This window comes from Ochotona curzoniae, unplaced genomic scaffold (assembly GCF_017591425.1).
Source record: "Ochotona curzoniae isolate NIBS_2020 unplaced genomic scaffold, NIBS_Ocur_1.0 contig_1482, whole genome shotgun sequence".
In the NCBI taxonomy this organism is placed as follows: domain Eukaryota; kingdom Metazoa; phylum Chordata; class Mammalia; order Lagomorpha; family Ochotonidae; genus Ochotona; species Ochotona curzoniae.
This window is the reverse complement of record NW_024465100.1, coordinates 7,844,598-7,868,011: the sequence shown is the minus strand read 5'-3', so window position 1 is coordinate 7,868,011 and position 23,414 is coordinate 7,844,598. Positions and strand designations below refer to the sequence as shown.

Genomic DNA, 23,414 nt, shown 5'->3' with positions numbered 1-23,414 from the left:
AGAAAAAGTGAAGTTAAATATTCCATTTTCAGGTTGTCTATTATCAGAACAAATAAAGGGGAAAAGGTATACTCAAATTGATATAAGAAAATCTGTTTCCCTCTAGATATTTGCTAGTTACCAGAAAAAGTTAATAGTCTCATATTTTTCATCTAACCCAAAATTATACTTTATCTAAGCTTTGCTTTAGAGGTTGGCAAGAACATTTACCCGTGTTGGGCTTCTATAGGAGGCTTTCATTCACGTTGAACCTTTGAAGAGCCAAGTGAGATTTTATTTTTGTGAGTTTATTATATAATTTGAGCTGCTATGTTTGTTGTGCAATTTTGATGACTTCTGGCAATGCAGATATTTCATAAATGGGGGAAAAATTTAGACCAGGAATAGAAAGAATGAAATGCAGTAGATATTCTTCTCCTGTGGTAGTTCCAGCAGCACTTAAAATAACACAAGAAAATACTGTTGAGAAGTATGTTTCAAAGAGCGTTATGACAGCACAGGAATGTCCTTAAATAAGTACAGATTTGTGTTTTCTGTGCTTCTTTATGCAACTCTTTTGAGGATCAAAGTTTCATTTTAAGTCTGTGGGAGATCAATATTCAGGTCAACTCTACACTGAATACAGGGCAAGATGAGAATTTTAGGTCAAATAATGGGATTTTTTTTAGTATACATTTTTATGCAACTGCTGGTCTTACTTATCTTAAAACTGTCATGGTTCTCATCCAGAATGAGTAGAACTTCTAGATAACTTGTTTAAATTTTGCTTATAATTTTAATGAGCATTTGTAGTTCCCTGACCTAGAATTCTGATCTGTTATACCTGGGACCATAGATCATGAGCTGGCAACAAAATGAGTGATGAGGAGATCAGCTCCATAAGTTGGATCATGGTGAAACAATTCCTTGCTCCTTTAGTCCTTGATATGCACTCAATGAATGTTTGCTAGATTGAACGTTCTATAACAACTCAATATGAACAAAATTGAACCCTTCGTCATCATAATTTGTGATGTAGAATTATGTCAGCCTTTGCAATTACAGTGAAGCAACTTCTAAGAGAATGTGTCTGTAAAATGATTTATTTTCTTGTTTACATTCTGCAAGTTCTTTTTGTTTGTTTAATTCTACAAGGAAACTCTCAAGCCTCTTCTATAGTCAGTATTTTCTAGCATTTGGAGTACAAAAATATTGAGAGATTAAAGAAAAATAGACATTTTTAAAATGCATGTTTAGAATGTAGCATTATATTAGTCGTGTGCAACTATTCTAAATGTGATGTCTTCTGGTGGAAAAGGATAATGAGAATGTCTTTTTTGAGGGAAAAAATGTTGCTGACTGTCTCCGCACAGTAGACTTTGAAATCAAGCAAAATGTTCTTTCATAGGTTTATCAGACTTTTGAAAACAGACAATGAATTATTTGTGCATAGATGAAGTTTCTGGGCCAAGTTCCCTCCGATTGCAAAGCAACCCTTCCGAGATTTCTGCGACAATTCTTTTCAGCACTTAGAATATGTGAAATGTGGTAGATGAAGAGAACAGGGATCAGCCTAACGAGCCACATGGTGAGGAAGACAGACAAGTAAACAAATACCGTTGGCCCAGTCCTGTTTATTGAATGATAGCTAGCCTGTGGAGAACTAGGAGGATAAAGACATAGTTCTGAAAGAGTGGGCATTTAGAACATCTAGAAGGAGACTAGAACTGCCCATACAGAGACACACATAGCTGTCCAAGGGTAGGGTGCTGGATTTCATCTGAAAGTGGGAGAAATGCGGTCAGCTGTAACACATCTCCAATACCTTGTGAGAGAACTGAGAAGAATGAAAGATAGTGTCTGAGATGAAGCTTAATCAAGTTCCCATGGCATTCTCTGTTCTAGCCCCAGCAATCTGGTGATCTGTTACCCTTTCTCTCAGTTCCAGAATCGTATGCTCCAAATGAGATAACTTTTGCATATGTCATACATTTTCTCTTCTGCCTGCCATATAGTGCTAATTTCTCTATCGATTTTGCCACTTTAATTCTACATCCCCCTCATGTCCAGTGCGTGCTAACAAGAGCTATATTAAGTGTCACTGCTGTAAATAACTGGTTACTTCATTATTACTGCACAATATATTCCCCCTTGAGTAATAGTGAAACAGTCCTTGTAAGACTTCATTGCACCTGCTTTTTGCTTGTACGATTCTAAGTCCCGAGGCTAGGGATTATATCTTATTTATCTGTAATATTGCACAGTACCTGGCATGCAATTATTGTTCTACTTCTTTTAGAACAATAAAGAAATAACAAAGGGTTGATGGTTTGTATCAGCCCACAAGATAACTCAGTGAAACAGAAAAATGAGTGTGCCTAAGAAAAATGAACTATTTATTATTATACCATGTAGAAAGATCGTGTCCACTGAAAGATAATGAAATTTAAAAGCAGAATACGTTGTCATGTATCCTGTTGGTATAGGTGTACTAGACATAGGCGATGGAAGGAGCTAGAGTCATTGGAGTCAAGATATATGCAATGAAAAGGAAGTGTCTACTAGCCCATCCTGTGAACTGAATGAGTTCCTCACTCTTCAGAAGTAACTGTGTGTCTTGATTTTGCTTGTGAGATTGGGTTTTTCATGCGTCTTGAAAGTAGAAAAAGCATGTCTGTAAGAACTCAGTATTGTGATCAGGTATGAATTAGCTGCTTTGCAGCCCATCTTTAATACAGTTAACCATAGGAGTTTGTTTGCTAAGAATCCCTTTTGGGTGACCTCTCTAGCCTATACCTAAAAGTTAAGTGACTGCTGAATTGAAAGGCACAGACTGATACTAACATTGGTTTGTTTTTTCATTTTTGCTTAATTCATGATTCAAGGAAAGTTTTAAAATGCGAAAATCGAGAGATGGAATTTTGGCACAGCACTTTAAGCCACTGCCTATAATTTTGGCATCTCGCATAAGCACTGGTTTGAGTCCTGGCTGTTCCACTTTTGATCTTGCTTCCTGTTAATATGCCTAGGAAGGCAACAAAATTCTCAAATATTTGCACTCCTGTTGCCTATGGGAGACATCCAAAATAGAGTTCCAAGCTCCTAGGGATGGCCTTTTACAGCCATTGCCACAGTAGGCAAGTAGAGATGGAAGATTTTTTTTTTCTCTCCCTCTTTGTCCAAAACTCTAGTTTCAAATGTTTCCTTTTTAAAGGCAAAATTACATTTGCTACTACTTTTTGATATTCTTTGTAACATTACCTTTCTTTGATTCCTTTTTTGGATTGCCCTCATGTGGGTTAATATGTAAATTTTAAACAATATACATACAAAAACATAGGTGTGTTTATGTATCCCATTCTATAGCAGTGAGGCATACAAATTGATTTATCTGGCAATACAGTGAAAGAATCAGAAAGAGACCTTCAAAACAAGGTACAAGTCTCAGGCAAATACATTCTTTCTCCTTAGTTCCCTCTTGTATAATGATGTCATTACATCTGCGATTTAACATCTTTTATGCTCTCAAGACCATGAAATGTATTATTCTTTTAATGTTATGGGCTGGGAAAATTAAACTTGAGGCCTTACAGCTAAGTTTCACCACACATTAATTATTTTAATTGACTATTTCTTAAATGAATATCTGATAAATCAATCTCGTAATTCCTCATGCTTCATGATATACTTAACTCAATACAGATACTTCACAATCATTATCCGAGGAGAGCTTCCCACAAATTCAAGATCATTATAATGAAAACCCAACCCTTAACTGGATGCTAAATTCTGAGCCTTTTCTTTTTCATTGGTCTTTTACTTGGCCTGTAGCATGAATGTGATGTTACAAAATCCATGAGCAGAATACTTGATCAAGTTTGAACGCCTTCAGTACATTGAGAATGAATATTTTGTCTTCTGTTTAAACACTCATCTTAACTGTCAGTCATGCTAACATTCTAAAAGGACATTAGTTGCCTCTTGGTCACTGTCATGAAGGCAAAGATTCCTTAATAACTCTATTGAGATCATCATTAAAATAGATACATTAGCCAGAAATCATTATAAAATAGCCTGCGTGTAACCTTTGACAGAACTCACTTGAAATAATCCTGACTATCACTTCTTTTGCCTAAGACCAAGTGTGAAATAATCCTGGATGGATTTGTTACCTTTGGGCAAGCCAGTAGCACAGGCTCAAGGTCTTCATTTCTCGTGCTAATTCCTCTCTTAGTGACTGGAAAGGATTTGGATATGTATAAATTTCATATTGAAGCAAAATAAATTCATTCACATGACAGTGTTAAGAATGTTTGTAGTATTGATTTGAAATATATTTTTGATATAAACTTTAGATGTGTGTGTCAAGTCATAATTCACTTGCAGCTAATCTGCTAAAACATTTCATGAGTTAGTAACATCATTTGGAAATACCCAGGCGAATTGTACTGACACTAAGCAGTGCCTCGGCCCTATCATATGAAATGTAATTGTTTTATCAGAATCAGAGAGAAATCACATGGCTATATTTATTAGTCTGATTTTTCAAAAAAGATTCTGAGAATTTGCTGAAGCTTGTAGCCCTATGTTGGTGATTCAAACCCCAGACTTATTAAAGATGGTGTGACTAACACATCTTTGAATGTGTCCATCCTCACTGTCTTTCTCTGTCAAATTGGTTTGAAGATATCTCTCATTGAGGAAGCAAAAGTAAGACATAATGTTGCATCCACTGGACCACTGAAACAGAATGTTACATTCACCAGTTACAGTCACAACAATTTCATTATAAATTAGAGACAAGGCAACTGACTGACCTGCCAGCCAGCAGGGACCAACACCCCATTCCTGGAATGTGGCCCCCAACACCATGTTCACAGGATTTTCATAGGGGTAGTCTGCAATGGCTTGAAAAACGGGCAATCCACGATAGACTGCAAGGTAAGGGGGGAAATACCACACATTCCCTACCTATCTGGACTGGGCAGCCCATGCCTGGCTCTTCTCCGGTCCAGCAATTAAGGTAACCACCCACATAATTACTTGGAGCAACCAGTGAGATAACCAGACTTGAGCTTTGATTCATGAGAATTGGGGCCCATCAGTGCTAAAGGTCACATAGGCCATTTGACCTGTAAACTCACACAGTGTCTTATACCATGTTTACTCCATTTTGTTTTCAAGTCTACAATAATACAAGAAGGTGCTTTGTAACTTGGCAAGCAAACTTGAGAAGTAGGGGGTAAAGGGAATAGTATAGCCATATTACCATTGCAATTACTTAAAAAATATGTGTTTAGGGTATGATACTCACAAGTATGTTTTTGTAACCTTCAATGTTCAAAATCCATCTTTATGTAACAGATTGTGCATTCAGCAATATGCACTTGTTTCTTATTTGGTAACCAGCTCTGTCTATGGTAAAAATCGCATTACGAAATTCTTTGTAATTTCCTTTGAAATAGAGAGCCTTTTTCAGGTAAGAACTGCATAATTCCCATATTCAATTAGATGAATACCATGCCTTTTCTGGTGTTCACGCTTTTAATATGTTAATTAGGAGTGGAGGGGAAAGGAAAAACAAGTCAATCAGAGTTGGGAAATAATTGCCTTGTTTGAGTTATGTTGGGGAAAGGAAAATAATCTTTTAAGTTATTTCTGGTAAAAAAAAAAAAATTTACCTAATCCCAAGTTACAAAATTTTATGGGTATCCTCAGTATCTTTCTATGTTCTGAGACTCTTCAAAGTAGAAGTTTTCTGAGGCTCCACAGACTAAGGGAATTATAACTTTATCAAAAGTTTCCTAAGATCCACATGCGAGCCCTGGACTAGTGAATAAGATACATTCGTGACAAAGAATTCAGTCTAAATGATCTGACCGTAGTAAAATCCAAGAGATCTCTTTTTAAAGAATTTCCTTCCTGACACTTTTTTTTTGACTAATCACAATGAAATGTCTTCATAGAAATTTCATAGCAAGTTAGCATTGCCTTATAATCTTTTATCATCCACTGTCTGTATATTGCTTCACCAACTGGAGTACAAATTTCTTTTTTCTCACAACCTATCACTCTGTTGAGAGTATTGCTAAAAGATACTTATGGAACAAATTTAAAAATGAACTTACCACATGAAGAAAAAAAAAAAGTGAGACCAGGGCAGATGGCATCACTCCCTAATTTTATATTCAGAAAGAAAAATTGCTAATACTGTTTTTAACCTAAGGGGTGGCAAGCAGTGTAAGTTAAAGCAAGAAGAGGTGTGAGAAATGAATTTTATAATTAAATTGTTTGTACTTATCTTTGGACTTGCAGCCTTTGGCTGCTGCGTGTTCTCTGTAGGCAAAGAATGTAGTGAAATGAGTTAAAGCTTAGATGTAGTAACCTAGTAAAGTGGCAAGTTAAATTAATCGGAAGCACGTTGTTCCAGGAACCCTTGACAGTGACTTTGTAGCTAACATACCTGAATAGGAAGTAGTTAATTACAGAGACAGCAAACAGTCTAGTGTATGAGGAAAGAAAGAAAAAGGGGGGCAGAACAGTAAAGATTTAAAAGAGCTATGAAATTCCAAGTGGGAAGAGAATCCATTTGTGGACCCAACTGGAGGGAGACATTTTTGGTAGGCCCATCTTCCTGTTTAAGCATCCAGGAGTCAGTTTGCTCAGTGCATTGTACCTAGATGTAAAGCATGTTCGGAAAGTAAACACTTTAATAAAGAATATTAGAAAAAGTTTGATTTGATTGGCTTTGAAGTGTATAATGCAGACTGCTTGGGACACTTGCTTACCCCAGATCAGAATGTTTGAGTGCAAGTTTGGGTTGTGCTCCTGACTCCATTCCAGCCACCTGCTAATGTGCACCTGCTGGGGACAGAACTGGTAATAACACAGGTGATTGGGTTGAATTCCAGGCTCCTGGGGCTTATGGAGAGTGAACTGGCCGATGGAAATTGTCTATCTCTCCTTTTCTAAATGAAACAAAAATCAAGGTTGTTTTAAAAGGTACTCATTTGAAAGAGTTATGGAGAGAGAGAGATAAAGATCCTCAATCTACTGGCTCTTTCCCCAAATGGCAATGATGGCCAGAGCTGGTCTGTCCAGAGCCAAGATCCAGGAGCTTCTTCTAGGTCTCTCACCAGGGCCCAGGGTTCCAAGTAAGTGAGCCAACCTCTGCTGCTTTCTCAGGCACATTAATAAGGAGCAGAATTAAAAGTGGAACAGTCAAGAGTCAAACTGGTACCAGTATGTGATCCCAGTGCCACAGGGGGCAGCTTTATAGTACTGCCCCCCAAATAAATATTATAAACTGAATTTTAATTCAATTATTGGTGAATCTCTCAATTTAATTAAATGCTTGTGATTAATAATGTTTTTCTATGCAAGTCAAATGTGTATGATTATGAAGTTATTATTTCGATACCACCATGAAAAAAAAGTTATATCCTAAAGAGTCTATGAATAGGGAGATCACCAGTGAAGACTCCTCCATAATAAAATTTTCTTAAATTATTTGAAATCTGATTATTTTTTAAATGCAATAGAATCCTGTAATTGTTATAGTCAGTTACACCAGGGTGTTTAACCTTACTCTTCCTTAATTGTTTCTTGCTTTATGTCTGTTACACACAGAGAGACACACATATACAACCATAGCCACATACTTCTTCCTCTAAGATTTCGTGCTGAAGACAATTTGGCTTTCACTCGAATCTCCCAGCTATACACCAGAGTATCATTTAGTGGATATAACTGTCATGAAGTGTTAAGCCTCAGTCACCTGGAGTCCGCTAGCTTCTTTAGCCACTTGATGTTTATTAGAATGTGCACATATATGTATGTAAGTATAGAAAACAAGCCCTGGGGTAGAATTCATTGGAATTACTATTAAGTACCTTCTATTACTTCTCTCCCTTTCTCCATGATTGCCCCCTAAAGCTGCTCGTTCTGCTTTAGAACCAGGGCTTTTGTAATACCTAGGGAGCCATAAATCTCTAAGAACCATGGGCACTTTTTAAAATAAATTTTGAACCCCACCAAGGATCTTCCAAGATGTTTTGTCTTATGTCAAGGGCACCAGTGTTTTATTAACATTTTCATTAGAGATTTTCCCTTTGTAACAGATTATTCATGCCTCCATGGGGGAATTTTTATTTCTCCTAGAAGTCATGTAGCATTGGCTGAATTAGGTGACACTTGCATTGTGGTGCTGTCCTTTTGAGCTTCATTTTGCTGTAGATTCAGGTGGAGCTGAAGGGGTGCTCAGTTTGTACATTCAGGCACGGGCAGGGTGGCCACACCCAACATGGACACGACCATGGAATTTATTGTTATTATTTTAAAGATTTATGACTTATTTTTATTGAAAAGGCAGATTTCTAGAGAGGAGATACAGTGAGAAAGATCTTCAATCTGCTGGTTCACACCCCACCCCCCAAATGGCCAGAGCTGAGCTGGTCCAAAGCAGGGAGAACCAGGAGCCTCCTCCAAGTCTCCCCTGTGGCTGTGGAGTCCCAAGGTATTGGACCATCCTCTGCTGCTTTCCCAGGCCACAGACGGAGCTGGATAGGAAGTGGAGCAGCCAGGACATGAATCAGCACCCATACGAGATGCCAGTGCCGGCAGGTGGAAGATCGGCCCGTTTAAACATGGCACTGGCCGTTATTGACATGACCTCTATTTCTCAGAGCTGAGTTTTTAAACCTGTATTGCTCTCTGAGTTCCTTCATTTTCCCCTCCATTCCATCATCTGACAGTTTTGTAGTTCTTAGTGAATTCTTTAGCACACTTCTTCAAAGGAAAACTAGCAGGAAAATAACATTGACAAATGCTTTGTAATCATAAATTTAAGAATTAGGTGATTTCAAGAACGCATTATATGTTCTTATACATGGAGTGAACAATTTAATTTCTGTAAAGCATTTTTTGAAAGCTTTTGTAGATTTACATTTAGTGGTTAATAGGAGGAACTAGTGGGATCATTAACATCAGTTCTCGGCTGTACTTCCTTTTAGCCTCTTGGTGAAGGAACTGTTAATCATTTTTAAAGATAATAGCAGTCATCCAGATGTAATGAATGCCAGAGCACAAAATAACTGTTATTATTAGAAATTTGAAGTTGTCTGGGGACCAGAGGTGAAAGAAAGTTGAGTCTGAAACACCATACATTTTATGCTGCTTTACGCTGTAACGGATCTCATCACGCTTTACTGTTGATGCCTCTGTAACTACATTTACTCTGCAAAAATTTTGATGAGTTTGTTTTTATCTAGTGTTTTTATTTAGGGTTAAAGGTCTTCCGTAGCATTCTCTTCTAAGTAAATACTGTGTTTAAGTGGCATATTTTTAGAAAATATTTTGAAAATAGAGGTTAGAGAGTCCATCTGAAAAGAGTTTCAGAGCTAAATTAGAGATGAGCCAGGAAGGAGAAGGAAGGAGTGCAGAAAGATGAAGAAACTGTCCAAAAGAATGGCGTCTGGAGTTGTTAAGTATTCCTGGTTTCAAAACCATTAAAATTGTTTGTCATCAGCTTAAGCATCTGGTTTCTCCCTAGAGCCTATGTTCTCATCCAGTGTAGGGAGCGGGGAGAAGAGGGAGGTGATTTCACTTCCTAGAACATATTTGGCAATATCTGATGATATTTTTAGTTTTTGCAACTTGAGTAAGGGTGCTACAAGCATGTCATTCTAGTGGAGCCACGAATCCTGATAAACAGCCATACATAGGACAGCCAGCCAAAGAGTTGTTCAGCTTAACATATCAGTAATGCTGAGGTTGCAAATTGCCCCAGAGCAAATGACCCATCCATGAAGGTAGGAGTTGCACTGTCATTGACAACTTAGTGCCAGGATTCAGGCTGTCATTCTTGCTGGGTCCTCATGGTTGGGCAGATCAACTGTGTTGCTTATGAGAGAGACAACCCAGGGCGTACGGACATCTCGTGAAGGTGACTGTTGCAGAATGAAAATGTGTAGAAAACATGGCATTTTTTTTTAGGGTTTTCACGGTGGTCTTTAAATTTAAAAAAACGAATATATAATATAATTGATATTCCAGAAGTCACATTTTTTCCCCTGTTTTTGTAAGATGTATTTGTGTGTTTTGTCTATACTTTATACTACTAAGACATTAAATCCACAAAGTCAGACAATAATAATAATAATAATAAAGGTATTAATGGAAAAAGGACAGAGCATTTTACACATCAAAATAAATTATGGGTACCATGAGAATAGCTTTAAGGAGTTGCCAACCATGAAAACATAAAATTGAAGTGTAATTACTGCATTGAAACAAGTGTCTCTCCTACCTTTTAAAAAATAGTTTATTTATGTGAAAGCAGAGAGTCAGAGAGAGACAGATTTTGCATCTGCTGGTTCGCTCCTCAGATCTCCACACTGCTGACTGCGAGGCTAGGCCTTGGCTGTTTTCCCAGCAGCATTAGTGGTGAGCTGGATGGGAAGTGCGGCATCTAGGATGCATGAGCTGGCACCCGTGTGGAATGCCCGAGTCATGGTGACAGCTTTACCCACTGTGGTACCACACTGTGACCCACTAGCACCCACATAAAAGGAACAGGTTCACATCAAAGGCAAGTGTAAAATGGCAACCTAAAGAAGGCAGGTGAGAAGCTGCAATCTTTGGCCCTACCAAGTAACATACAACCTGGATTTAAGTGGCAGCGTGAGGTTCTTTGTGCCTGGTTACCAAGGCAGTTTGTGATTTGTGAGTCCAGGAGCTATCATCAGTTCATGAAAAGTAACTTCAAGACCGTGTGCTCTCTAGGGCGATAGACTCGATTTAGTGAAACTGCCAAAGAAGGATGGAGTTAGAACTGGCAGATGCCCAGACTTTTTCCCTCCAGGTTCTTCATGAGGGAAAGGTCAACCATGAATTTGTTTGGAAATCCTTGTGGTATTTCTATGCAGCATTGTTGAGTTTCCTCCCAAACCTCTAGTGAACTGTAAAGAAGATGCACCCTGTTGCTGTTGGGGAAGTAAAAGAGGGCTCCCGCAGGCCTACTGCGAGCAAGAGTTAGTGCAGAGAAGGCAGCAGCTGGGTGCATGGTGCAATTCAGCCTGTCACCTGGCTTCCATATCTAATCCAATAGGATGATTTCATCTGAGGAGACAATGGCTGCTGCACGAGTAACATCAAACCTGTTCATGCCTGCCTTCACTGCTCCCCATATGCTGGTGCTATACTTCACATACGCATGAAGAACATGGGGTAAATCACAGTTTTCCAAATCATACAAAGCAGGAAATCTGAAGTTAGAAAAACATATTTGAGTTCAGTCATTGTGTGCCTACTAAAGAATCAAAGTGGTTTTAATAAAGAGGATAGAATCTGAAATGTAAATAGTTGAAAAAATGTGCAGATCTGTCCATCTATGCATAGGGTCTAAAGAAAAAACCAAATATTCTTCTTTGCTCCTCTAACACTGACCACTGAAATCCAAAATTTAACTGCCATATGCCTAGATGTCAGTTGATTTATTAATGACAAGCGTATAACAGCTGCTCAAAAGTAATTGTAATATCCTTCAATAAATGATGGATGATTGATTATATTTGCATAGTCTAATTGGTTGCTATCAAAATAGTATAAATATGTTAACTACTAACTAAATATTTTTCAAACAATTTAGGTAAATATTTAAGGAAATAGAAATTTGAAGCAACTGTGATGAGCTAGATTATCAAATCCATAATGGAAACAAATAAAGGAATCTTTAGTAAAATCATTTCCACATCCTTCGTGATGTATCTTGGGGTGTAATGTAACATATATGTGATATTTCCATACTGTAAGGGGCAGGGATGAAAATGGGGTAAAATGAGTAGAATTTTGTTTAGGATACTGGTTTCTTTATTTTCTATCAAAGTTTCAGAGGAATGGAAAGAAAAGCTAGGTAGAGAGAAGAGAGCAAGAGCTCTCCGGAATTCCCAAGAATTTTTTTTTTCTTTAATCATGTTAATTTCTCTAAGTTATGTAATCTTAGCACATTGTAAAGCGATTTTGTTAGACTAACATGTTCACCAAATAAATTTAATATTTGAAAGCCATCTAGGTGAACTATATTTTTGCCTTTCATTAATCTTTTACAGTGTTTAGTTTAGGTGGAACCATGTCTTGGGTCCATGACAACAACTGGCATTTCTTCAGTGTATCTAAGGTGTATCAATGTGTCTATTTATCCACGTGTAAAGCAAGGCCATAGGCTGGAATATAAATTAATTCCAGTCTCTGCAACACTTGATTACGTCACCATGGGCTGGAGTTCATGTTCACTACTAAGCGTGTTACAGCAGCCCTGCACCAGTGGAATGTGTCCAGAGTATATGTTTACTTAGATTGTACTTCTCTTGAATTCTCAGCTGAGATGAACGAGTATTCCATTGAGAGAAGCTCTGTTGATGAATAGATTGCTGAAACTTGATGGAGCATGTAAGATAGAAAAAAGTGAGATTTTTTTTTTCTTAAAGAGTAATTGAATTTTGGGATGGGTAGCTTTGTAGCACCACAGGTTAAGCCACCACTTGTGATGTTGGCACCCTTTATTGGAGTGGCATGCAAGTACCGGCTGCTTTTCTTACAAACAAGCTTCCTTTTAACTTGACTGGGAAGATATCCCAATGCTTAGGTCGCTCACACCCATGTGGGAGGCCAGGAGAGAGGTGTGGTTCTTAGCTGCGTCTGGCAGGCAAACCAGTGACTAGATTTCTTTTTCTCACTGTATTTCCTGCTAATTCTGTCACTCTGCCTTGCAAATAAATAAATAAGTAACATTTTTAAACTGGTAGTTGTAACATTAGCATGTCACCAACGTGCATAATAATTTGTATTCTCATTCTTTCACATGGTTTATTTTGTGACAAAATCACACATGGTTAGGTTTGAATTTCAGGGATTAAATTTTAAAAGTATCTCTGTAAATTAAGGATGATAGTTATCATATAAAATAATAGTTTTGTATGTTGAGTACAAAAACCTGAATCTGTAGAACTTTATATTAATTACGAGATAGCATTCATAATTAAATAATTCAGAGTGTGCATGCATATATATATATATATATATATAAATTATATAATGAAATCTGTAAATGCAAAGAACAGCCTTCTACTAGTTAAAACACATTTACCTCACACATTCACTTAAATTCAAGTTTGGAGCTTCTCAACAGATACATAAATTTCTTAAGTGTGACTTTGTGTCTCAATGAAATAATCATAGAACATGCTGCTTTTCAAGTGTTTTCATTGGCAACCTCATTTAACAGTTTGGCAAGTAATTAAAGGAAAGTTGATTTCCTAACTGAAAGTACATTTGATAGAACTACTATTTTTTCCCATGTATTCTTGATCATGGAAATGACTTAAGTTCTTTATGTATAAATCACTTATTCATAATAATTAAATACATGTTTAATTTGTCAATCTAGGTGTCAGGCATGCTAAGTTTTCAGATTTCAGACAAGATATTGCATGAAAAAGTCAAAGTGGAAAAGTCTTACCGTATTTCTGTGTTCACCTGCATGCCCTAAATAGACAGTCCATTTTAAATGTGGTTTTTAAATTTTCATCTAGTGAAATAAAAATTAATTATTAGAAAATGGAAAACAGATTTAATTCTTGTAGTCTTCCTAAGTAATAGGCAGTTGGTGTAGTAGCTGAGTAGTAGATTATTGATAGAATTAAATTGTGAAATAATGTGTAAAATTGTGTGTACCTGACCACAGTAAGGATCAAGCATGCGGATTCTAATTATTATAATACCATTAGCCTTGTCACATAATGGTAGAGAGTAAAAGGGCAACTTTGAATGACATTTCTATCAACTTTGGAACTGTCAACTCTAATGTCCTTGGGGCCGTGCACTTTTTGGCTTTCTGACACCTGCGCTGCCTGGAATGGAGGGGAATATTAAGTTCTAGCAGGTCTCATGCACTAAGAAATACTTTGAATAGTCGTCTTTCAGTATGTACATGTAATTGTTCTTAGTGCTTGAAACTAACCCAGGTGCTGCTTCAGTCCATCTGTACCTACGTCCCATTTAATGTGAACGTCATCACTGCCCCGTGTGTGCACTCACACGCCGCTTCCTCTGTGCTTGCTCATCTCCTGTTCCAACTCCATTCCTTTTTTTTGGTCACTCTTGCATGGTGTCATGTACATTAAGCAGCTACCTTGAATTATTCCAGCATCCCCTGGTACTTTCGCAAGAGTTGTGATGCTGGGCAAGGAAGCTCAATGGCTGACTGACAGGTGCCAGTAGTATCACCAAAATGTGGTGAACACAAGCATGACATTGAATTGGGAAATAGAGTTTCTGAATTATTTACAACTGCAATAAACAGTGGGCCATACAGTTCCCACTGGGCAGACAAGGTGTTTAGGCTTAGGTGAAAGGGAGAAGATCTGGATCCTAATTCTATTGTCTCCATTGGGTTTTACTAACTTATAAAGTAAATACTGCCAATATATGATATGCCCATTTGATTCTTTTCATTGTTATTTTTGTAGAGTCTTTACTTACTTGAAAAGCACAGTAGAGTATCCTACCAATCCTCCATCTGTAATGTCAGCATTTCAGATGGACACTGGTTCTAGTCCCAGCTGTTCTGCTTTCAATCCAGCTCCCTGCTAATGTGCCTGGGAAAGCAGTGAAGGATGGCCCAAGTACTTGAACCCATGCACCCATGTGGGAAACCCAGAAGAATCTCCTGGCTCCCAGCTTCAATCTAGCCCAGCTCTGGCTGTTGTGGCCATTTTGGGAAAGTGAACCTGCAAGTGGAAGGTCTGTCTCTCTCTCTCTCCCTCTCCCTCCCTTTCCCTCTCTACTGCTGCTGTTCCTCCTCCTCTTTCTCTCTCTCTCTCCCTCTCTCATGCTCTTTCTCTGATTTTCAAGAAAAAAAAATGTTTTTAACAAGCAAAGGTAAAGTGACAGATGAGATGGAGAAAAAAAATTATCTTCCATCTGCTGGTCTGCTCCCCAAGTACCAACAGCAGTGGAGCTGAGCTGGACTGAAGTCCAGAGCCAGGACATCCATCCAAGTTTCCTACATTAGTGGCAGGGAACTTTATCCACTACTTTATAGGTGCATGATCAGAAAGCTGGCTTGGAAGCAAAGGGGCTTGGACTTGAACCTCATACTGTAACATGGTAGGTGGGCATAAGCAGTGGCTTAGCTCCTTGGCACAATGCCACATTCTTCCCCCAATTCAATTTTAAAGATCGAGAAAGTTTATGGCATATTTTTATGTGATGACGATCTTCAGAGGATTTTGAGGATGAATAAAATTAGTTTCGAGGATAGGCATTTGATGCAGTGGTTAAGGTACCACTCGTGACACCTGCTTCCCATCTCAGATGCCTAGATCTGAGTCGCTGTACTTCTTTCCAGCTGGCTTTCTGCTGTGCACACCCTAAGAGACAATAGCCACAGCTGAAATACCAGGGTCACATTGAAGAGACTCTCATGGAATTCTAGGTTCCTGGCTTGGACCAGTACAACTGTGCATACATTTGAGGAGTGAGCCTTTGGATGATATATATTCTCCCCATTACTCTCCCTCTCTCTCTTTATCTTTTTTTCTCTCTCTCTCTCTGTTTCTCACCTTCCCCCACTCTGTTTGGGTGTGTTTCTATGTATTTAAAAATAGTAAAACTTAGTTATAAAGTTCATTTAGGATTCTCCTTTCACATGATAAGTGTATAAGGCAGGTACATCAGTGAATGCTGGCTGAAACACATGTTGTTGGGACCCATCCGTAAAGTTTTTGTGATAGAAAACTTGGCTTTATGCAAAACTCCTGTGTGACACTGACAATCCATGGACCACATTCTGAGAACTGCTATCCATAGTAAAACATCGAGAAGGACAAAAAACCTCAGGGATTTTGCCAACCATGGCAGTATGTGTATATAAAGAGATTATATAGCTAACTAACTCAACTAAATGTTTCAAGTTGAGCAATCTAGAAATAATTTTGTTCCTATGATTTTTAAAATGCTAACGTAAACTCAGATTTATATATTGAGTCAATCATGGAATTATTCTATTTCACTGCCTCCCAACATTCTATGAGTCAATAAAAGTTTGGCAAAATGACCGTTAATTTAAGATGCATCTCAGATTGCCAATTTAAATTATCTCATATTTTCAAATAACTGTCCTTTTAACTGAAACAAAAACAGAACTGTAAAAAAAGATACAAGAGCATTTCTTCCTGGTCCTTTGTTTTCTAAAGAACAGCCAACCACAAAATTGAACAGTAATCTAGAACTAATAGATCTAAACTGTGAGCTTAAAATAAACATAATGTGATACCATTTTATGAAGTTATTTGTCTCCATATTTTTGGTAAGCAAAAATAGTTTGGGTGTACTTTTATTAACATATATTTTCATGTCACTTAATTATCCATTTTAATCTAATTATCCAACTGCTCTACCTTCAATAGATCTTCTCTATTATTTTAGACATGCTTTTAACTCACAAAATAGTAGTTAAGTAGAAACTAAATTTTTATTCTACAGTAATATCTATGTGAAATTGTGTATAATGTGATCAATCATGTACACATAAGTGATGCAATTTCCAATTTGGTTCACAAAAAAGGACTGAAATTACTTTACCTATTTGCAATGAAACAAAAGTGATGTGGTGTTCATACTGTCTGGTTCTTATCTGAAGTTATAGAAATGTCATTGATACTGCACTCATAAATTTTAAGCATGAAATTATGTAAGTGCTAGGTTAGAAAGGATTGGAAGCAAATGTAAACTATGCTTTATCCTTTTCAAACATGGGAAAATTGGAAACGACCAGCAGTGCTGAGCTCATCACACACAATTTCTCATGCCACTTGTGGCATGGGAGAAGTATCTGGAAAGCAATTCTGAATTTTGAAGACTTGTTGTTAAGGATTTAAAAATGTGTTAAACATAAATTTTATAAATCAGTGTCATGTTAGCTTTTGTCTGTTTTCATTTTTAGAGGCCATCTACAGTGTCTCATTGAAACTTAGCAGAAAAGATTTTTCAGAGAAAACTCATGTTTAGGTTCAATATGGAGAGTATTTTTGATCACAGCAATTTTCAGTCCTCCATCATGAGTCTTCCAAACAATTTGTTCATGGGCCAGAGTATAGGGGTGCTTGATACCTGGTCCCTGTTCCTGGGGGTGGGGAGGTGATTTTAAAAAAGTCTATGGATATCAAAAATAAATGTATGAAAATGTGTAACATCTTTCAATCAAGAGTAAAAGTCAAATTCAAGCTTTCATAGGCTACATTAATTGTGACTTTTCTGTGGATAATTGATTGTATACATTATTTCTCTGGCCTAAAAAGGGTTTTGTGATACATAGTGAAAGTGCCAGCATGTTGACAGTTAACCAAACCGTGAATTGCTCAGATTGTATGACTAGATGAGTAATCGGTGGAGAAATTCGGTGGGAAGTGGGAAACCGGGAGACCAATGTTTTTCCAGACATTTTGGATCAGACATTCCTCATCACAGCTCATTTTCTAATGATCATTGCAGGATGAAGTGGCACAGCCACTGAACCTATCAGCTAAACCCAAGACCTCTGATGGCAAATCACCCACGTCACCCACCTCTCCCCATATGCCAGCTCTGAGAATAAACAGTGGGGCAGGCCCCCTCAAAGCATCTGTCCCAGCAGCATTAGCTAGTCCTTCAGCCAGAGTTAGCACAATAGGTAAGTTCTGTTTCTTTTTGTTCTTGCTCATTTTCTGTTTATGGGACTGGAATGAAATGCTCATTAATGGCGCATCCCACACATCCTTTGCTTGGCTTAAGCTCGACAGCAGAGTTTTGATTTGAAGAAATACATGGGTCTGTTTTAAACATGTGGATGAAATATTTAGCTAAATTCCAAATTATGCTGTTCCCTAGAAATCTAACTGTACTACTTATGTCTAATATATATACATAGCTTAAAGCATACATTCATATATGCATATGTATAAAACTTACATCTGTAATTTTATTTGAGAGGTAGCCTCAGTGACTAATCATAGCAAGCAATTGTTCCAAATGTTGTTGTTTGCTGACATACCTTGTCAATCACAGGACTTATTCTTTTTAATGTGTAGATGCTTAATGATGAAGTACATTTTTTCCTGGATCAGCTATCATTTATTAGGATATAAAATCTGTTCTGTTATAGCCTGTTTGAGAATTGCATCAATGTCCCAATGTAATACACAGTGAATACCTTTATTTCTCCGAGTTTATACTTTCAGTAGAATAAACAACACTAGGAAATATTTCCAGAAGGAGAGAAACATTTAATTATTTTCACATATATAAATTACACAGTGAATACATCAGCCTCCATGTATTGATAGGTTTACTAAGTATAAGGCTGTGATCAGCATAGCGCAGCCTCCGAGTCACTCATGTTTGGCGGTGGTGAAGCTCTCTCTTCTTTGGGGGAAGGCAGGAATACTAAGTGCAATTGCAGAGCATAGTCTCTGTCCAGTTCCCATGGAAAAGAGCACTGGAATCTCTTTGAAACGATCAAAAAAAAGACTAGGTTGGTGATAATCTAATTGAAACCAGGCTCATTCATTCCTGGGCATGCTAAACTACTAACCACAAGGATCAGAAAACAGCCTGGCTTTGAGAAATGCAGTAGTCTGGCCAGGATATAGCATGGATACCTGGTGGAGGGAGATCAGAAATAACCTGAAGGGTCATGTGGACTCTGGAATCTAGCTGAATTCTAGTCTAAGGAATTTTCCATTTTTCTTCGGATAGTAATGTGGTCGGATTTTTGAGTGTTGACCACACCAGTGTATTCAGGGAGGGCGCTGTTTCGTCGTAGGCCAGCGTAAGTTATGTGAGATAGATATAAGCAGTGATAAAGGAGAGGAAAGCTGGATAGCCTGTAAGAACTGGCAGAACTTTTCTGCAAATGGCTGTACCAGCAAGAGTCAAGTTGGACACTGGAGGATTTAGAACTTTAAGAAATAAATGTGAGTAAATCTTTAAAAAAAAATGGGGTTGTGTCTTCATTAATTATGAAAATATTAGAATGGGATGGAATTTGACAGAAGATGCAAATAGGAAAATTGAAGGATATTGAATGTGAAATGCCGAGAGCCATTCAGGTGGAGATGGTGGGCAGGGAAGTATAAATGTGTGATCTGTAAAAGGCAGGCTCGAATCGAATGAGTTCACAGAAAAGAGTGGCAAGAAGAGGAAGGAATAATCATGGCTACCACCTATGGTGTTGGTTATCAATTCCTGAAAATCTAGTAGCTTGAAATGACCAGCATGGTTACTTCACAGTTGCTAGAGGTGAGCTCAGCTGGTTTGTTCAGGCTTAGGGTCTGACATGTGTTTGCAGGGAAGACGTTAGCATGATCTGCTGGTATGCATAGGCTTCACTGGGCATGGATAATCCATTTCCAGAATGACTCACTCAGTTGACTCTTGGAGACCTCAGTTGTTTCCAACATGGGTCTATCCTTAAGGATGCCCAAGGCATGGGTATTAAATGCTCCACAGTGGATGACTGATCTGAGATGCAGAGCTAAGAGAAAACCACGGTGCCTTGGATCAGCTCTTCTCCAAAGTCACGTGGTCAGAACTGCTGGATTCTCTTCATTTTCAGAGAATCATGAAGTTCAGGCCAACTCAAGAGTAAGTGCCTAATCCTTCAAGGCGTCTTCAGACTAACTGTAAAGGTACCATACCTCTGTCACGTGACAGAGTACGTATCTTAGAATAAAAATAAAGATAGGGCAGCATCATGCTCGCCTAGGAAATCAACATTTCCAAAGAGAGGGATTTTGAAATGGTGGCATATTTTATAAGAAAGTTACAGATTATTAAGAAAAGTCTTAGGATTTAGCTGATGTTTCAAGATAGTAAGAACATAGAAGTGAAATTTTAGCAGGTTGACTTTAACAGATTTCCAGTTTCAAAGATTTTAAGGATATGGGAAAAAGGAGGGTCTGTTGATGATAGGAATCAATCTTAAGTTTAATGTTGAAGAGATTAGAGTTTGAGAAGGCTCAATAGAAACAGATTTTAGAACAAGATTAAATGTATTATTTCCTTTTGGGGGAGGCAGTGGAGAATGACTTAATGTGATATGTAATTATGAAATAGTGCAATGGTGACAACATACCAGCAAGGAGAACCAAGTTGAGAAAGGATTCAGTTGGGCCAAGGGACAAGCTGCTTCTCTTTTTTTCCAAGACTGAAGGGAATGAAGAGAAGAAATGCTAAAGACTTAGAGAAGTACTTTAAGTTTTACAAAGTAGAATGCGAGATTATTTGTTAAGAGGAACTGTAGGCAGTAGAGCAGTACTGAGAAAAGGAAGTCATAATTTTTGAATTTTTTCAGAGTCAGAAAGCTTTGAGAGATATCAGTACTTTTTAGGATCCAGCTCCCAGTTACTCTGCTCAGCTTCCTAAGCGGGCGTAAGATTAGATTAGCTTTTATATACCAAGTATGTAAGAGAAAATATTTTATTTGGCAAGAATGACTCACTTCATACTATACACAAAAGCCCATAAATATCTTCGTGTTGATATGTGAGCTACTTTTCTAATATTACTAGTACTAAAATATTTAAATACTGTAATAACTAATACATGCATTTTTATCATATGGATTTTTTTCCTTCAGCATTCAGGATTACATATGACAGATTATTTTACAAAGCCAAGAATGTATGAAGACATTTATCATATGACTTTCTCCACTACATAAAACATGTCATAGGTTTTTTTGTTCCCCCTGAAAAGTCCTGTTAGCACATACACATCCCTTACATTTTCGAAGGATTTGAGGCCAGTACAATTTACTTTTTTCTTTTCAACAAATGCAGATGTTGAAAGCTGAAACTGTAATGAGTAATAATGTGGTTGGATAAAAGCCGTGAGGATTAATGGTGTTGTAAAGGTCACTCCTGAAAGAAGAATTAATGTGTTATGCCATTAATAAACCACAGAAAACTATGGACCCAAAGATAACTTCAGTTATTGTTAATGACATGGGGCTCTTTGCTATATATCTATTAGCTGCAAACACAGACACTAACTTTCTCAGGTTGGCGACCACTCTTACAGTGTATTCTAAGAGAATGCTTTTCATACAGTGCGCAAATGTTAGGCAGCGCTGAAGAAAGGGATCTTTAAAGGCACACATCATTCAGAAGAACGGTGGGTAATTTTAGAATCTTTTGGCCAGATGTTGTCTTTTTCCTTAGGAGCCTTTTCAGCCTGTGTTCTATCTACATATACAATGTTTAACTATTTTTCAAAGCATTCCTCATCTGTGTTCTCACTACAGCTATCCTAAAATTATAGATCCCTTAATTAGAGCAGATAACCACAGTATCCGGTCAAAAGTTACTTTATAGATAAAGGCCAGATATAATAAAGAGGCCTGGTGCTTACCTGGGAATGTTAAGATCCTGTCAGAGATCATTTCATGACACTGTTCTCACTTGTTCTGTTTTAAATTTCAAGGATACCAATGTGTGTCTAGGCTTTAAAAGTGTATTTATTAAAAGCACTTGGAATATGAAGAAAGTTATCTTCAGCCACATCTAGCAATCAGTATTTGCATAAACCATGTTGAGATGGAGGAAGAGATACATAGCGGTAGTTTTATCCATGGGTTCATCCCCCAGATGCCTCCAAACTCGGGGTCTAGGTCTAGCCAAGGCTGGAATTTGGAAACTCAACAGAGGACTCTGACATGAGTGGCAAGACCCACTTCTTGAGCTGCTACCTGCCGCCTCCCCAGGGCTGGAGCAAAGGAAGCTGGAATTTGGATACAGCTGGAATTTGAACCAAGGCACTCTGGATATGTTAACTGGAATTTTAACTACTGAGCCAAACTGGCCACTGTATAACCATTTCCAGTTTACTAATTGCTTTCACATTTATCATTTAATTCTTGGGAGCTTCCACGAGTGAAGAGATGGCTATATAACAAGATGGCAAATAATTGATCATGATAAATGATCTCAGGATAAAAAGAATGTTAATATTTGCTGAATATCACTTGAAGCACATTATGGCTGTACTAGCACAAGTAGCTAGTAAGTTCTCATTGAAATAAGTAAGCAGTTAAGAATTTGTATTGCCTTGATATCTTCATCTGCCATATGGCACTGCTTCCATTGATGTGGAGACAGATAATCAGTGAACTTGGAATTATAAACAGATATTTTCAACTCTGAAGTAAGCATTTATTTCCTCTAAAGGCCCTGGCATGGGCCAAAAGAAGAAAAGATTAGCAAAAAAGAAAAAGTAAGTACTCAAGCAGCCCATAGACAGATGTGAAAGGCAACCTTCAAATAATGCAGCACAATGAAACAATTACGCATTTCCAAGGCTCCACGGTGCACAAAATGGACAGTGCTCATCTTGTCAGGGAGCATATCTGGGGTAGTGAGGAAGTCCTTGTTACAGGGAGCAATGTTCCAGTAATTCCCACACACATCAGCAAGAGCAGTCATTGCCACGAGAGAGAAGTGCTTGGAGAACAGGGGCAGAATGAGAGGAGCAAGGCCTATGCTTGGACAGAGAGAAAGCCTTGTGCATTGTAAGCCTAGGGTTTGCAAGAGACAGCCAGGAGAGGCATGGGGCAGAAGAGCAGACATGATATCATGGAGAAACTGACAGGATATGTTAAAAGATTTGAAACACACCCCATATAGGGATTCTTTTTGGTGGGGTGAGGGCACTGAAGAATTTCTAAAATTGAAGTGTGTTCGGGAAGGCTATAGACTGTTGATATCTTTTGAAGTTATGGTGTAAGTTAAAAGTAAAGAAACTTTTAAAAATTTGTCTTTATTATTTCCTATGTTTTTTTTGAGGGGGGCAGTGGGCAGGAGATGAATTCTGCAGACTATTACAGCTATTCATTTTATCAAACACTCCTGTAAGAAATATGTATCAAGACATTTTAAAAGATTGATATAGTTAAGGACAGAGAGATTATGGAGAGAGAGAGGTGAGACATGTAGAGACAGATGTTCTATCCACTGATTCAATTCCCTGATGGCCGCAACAGCCAGAGCTGGGCCAGTCCCAAGCACAACGCTCGGTCCACATTGCGCTGCCTTGCCAGGCGTGTTAGCTGGGAGTTGGACTGAGCATGGAGCAGCTGAGACTTAACCAGGCATACATGTAGGATTCCAGGAATAACTTTACCTGCCCAACACCAGCCCCAACATGGGTTTTAAACATCAGATATTTTTGATATGATGTACATTTCTTTTGTTTATATATATATATATATTTTGAATGTTTTCATATACTGTACCTGAAATGAGAGTAGGAAAGTGAGTCAGGTGTAAGCCTGGACACAGAGAGGTCAGTTAAGAGGGGAAGGTATTAGCTGTGTTGCAGGGCCCGGGGGGCTGGAGAAGCAC

The 23,414-nt window shown here is 38.0% G+C and overlaps 1 protein-coding gene across 3 annotated transcripts in view; it reads left to right on the top strand.

Annotated features, from left to right (window-relative positions):
- The window catches only part of SOX5 (SRY-box transcription factor 5), a 386,873-nt gene that overhangs the window by 325,891 nt on the left and 37,568 nt on the right, over positions 1-23,414 (top strand). For 2 of the 3 annotated variants that reach the window (XM_040967762.1, XM_040967768.1), the window contains one exon: positions 17,530-17,707. The exons of the other annotated variant lie outside the window; for it this stretch is intronic. In XM_040967762.1, coding sequence (XP_040823696.1) covers positions 17,530-17,707 — 178 coding nt within the window. The remainder of the gene's footprint in view (positions 1-17,529; positions 17,708-23,414) is intronic. 3 annotated transcript variants of the gene reach the window in all.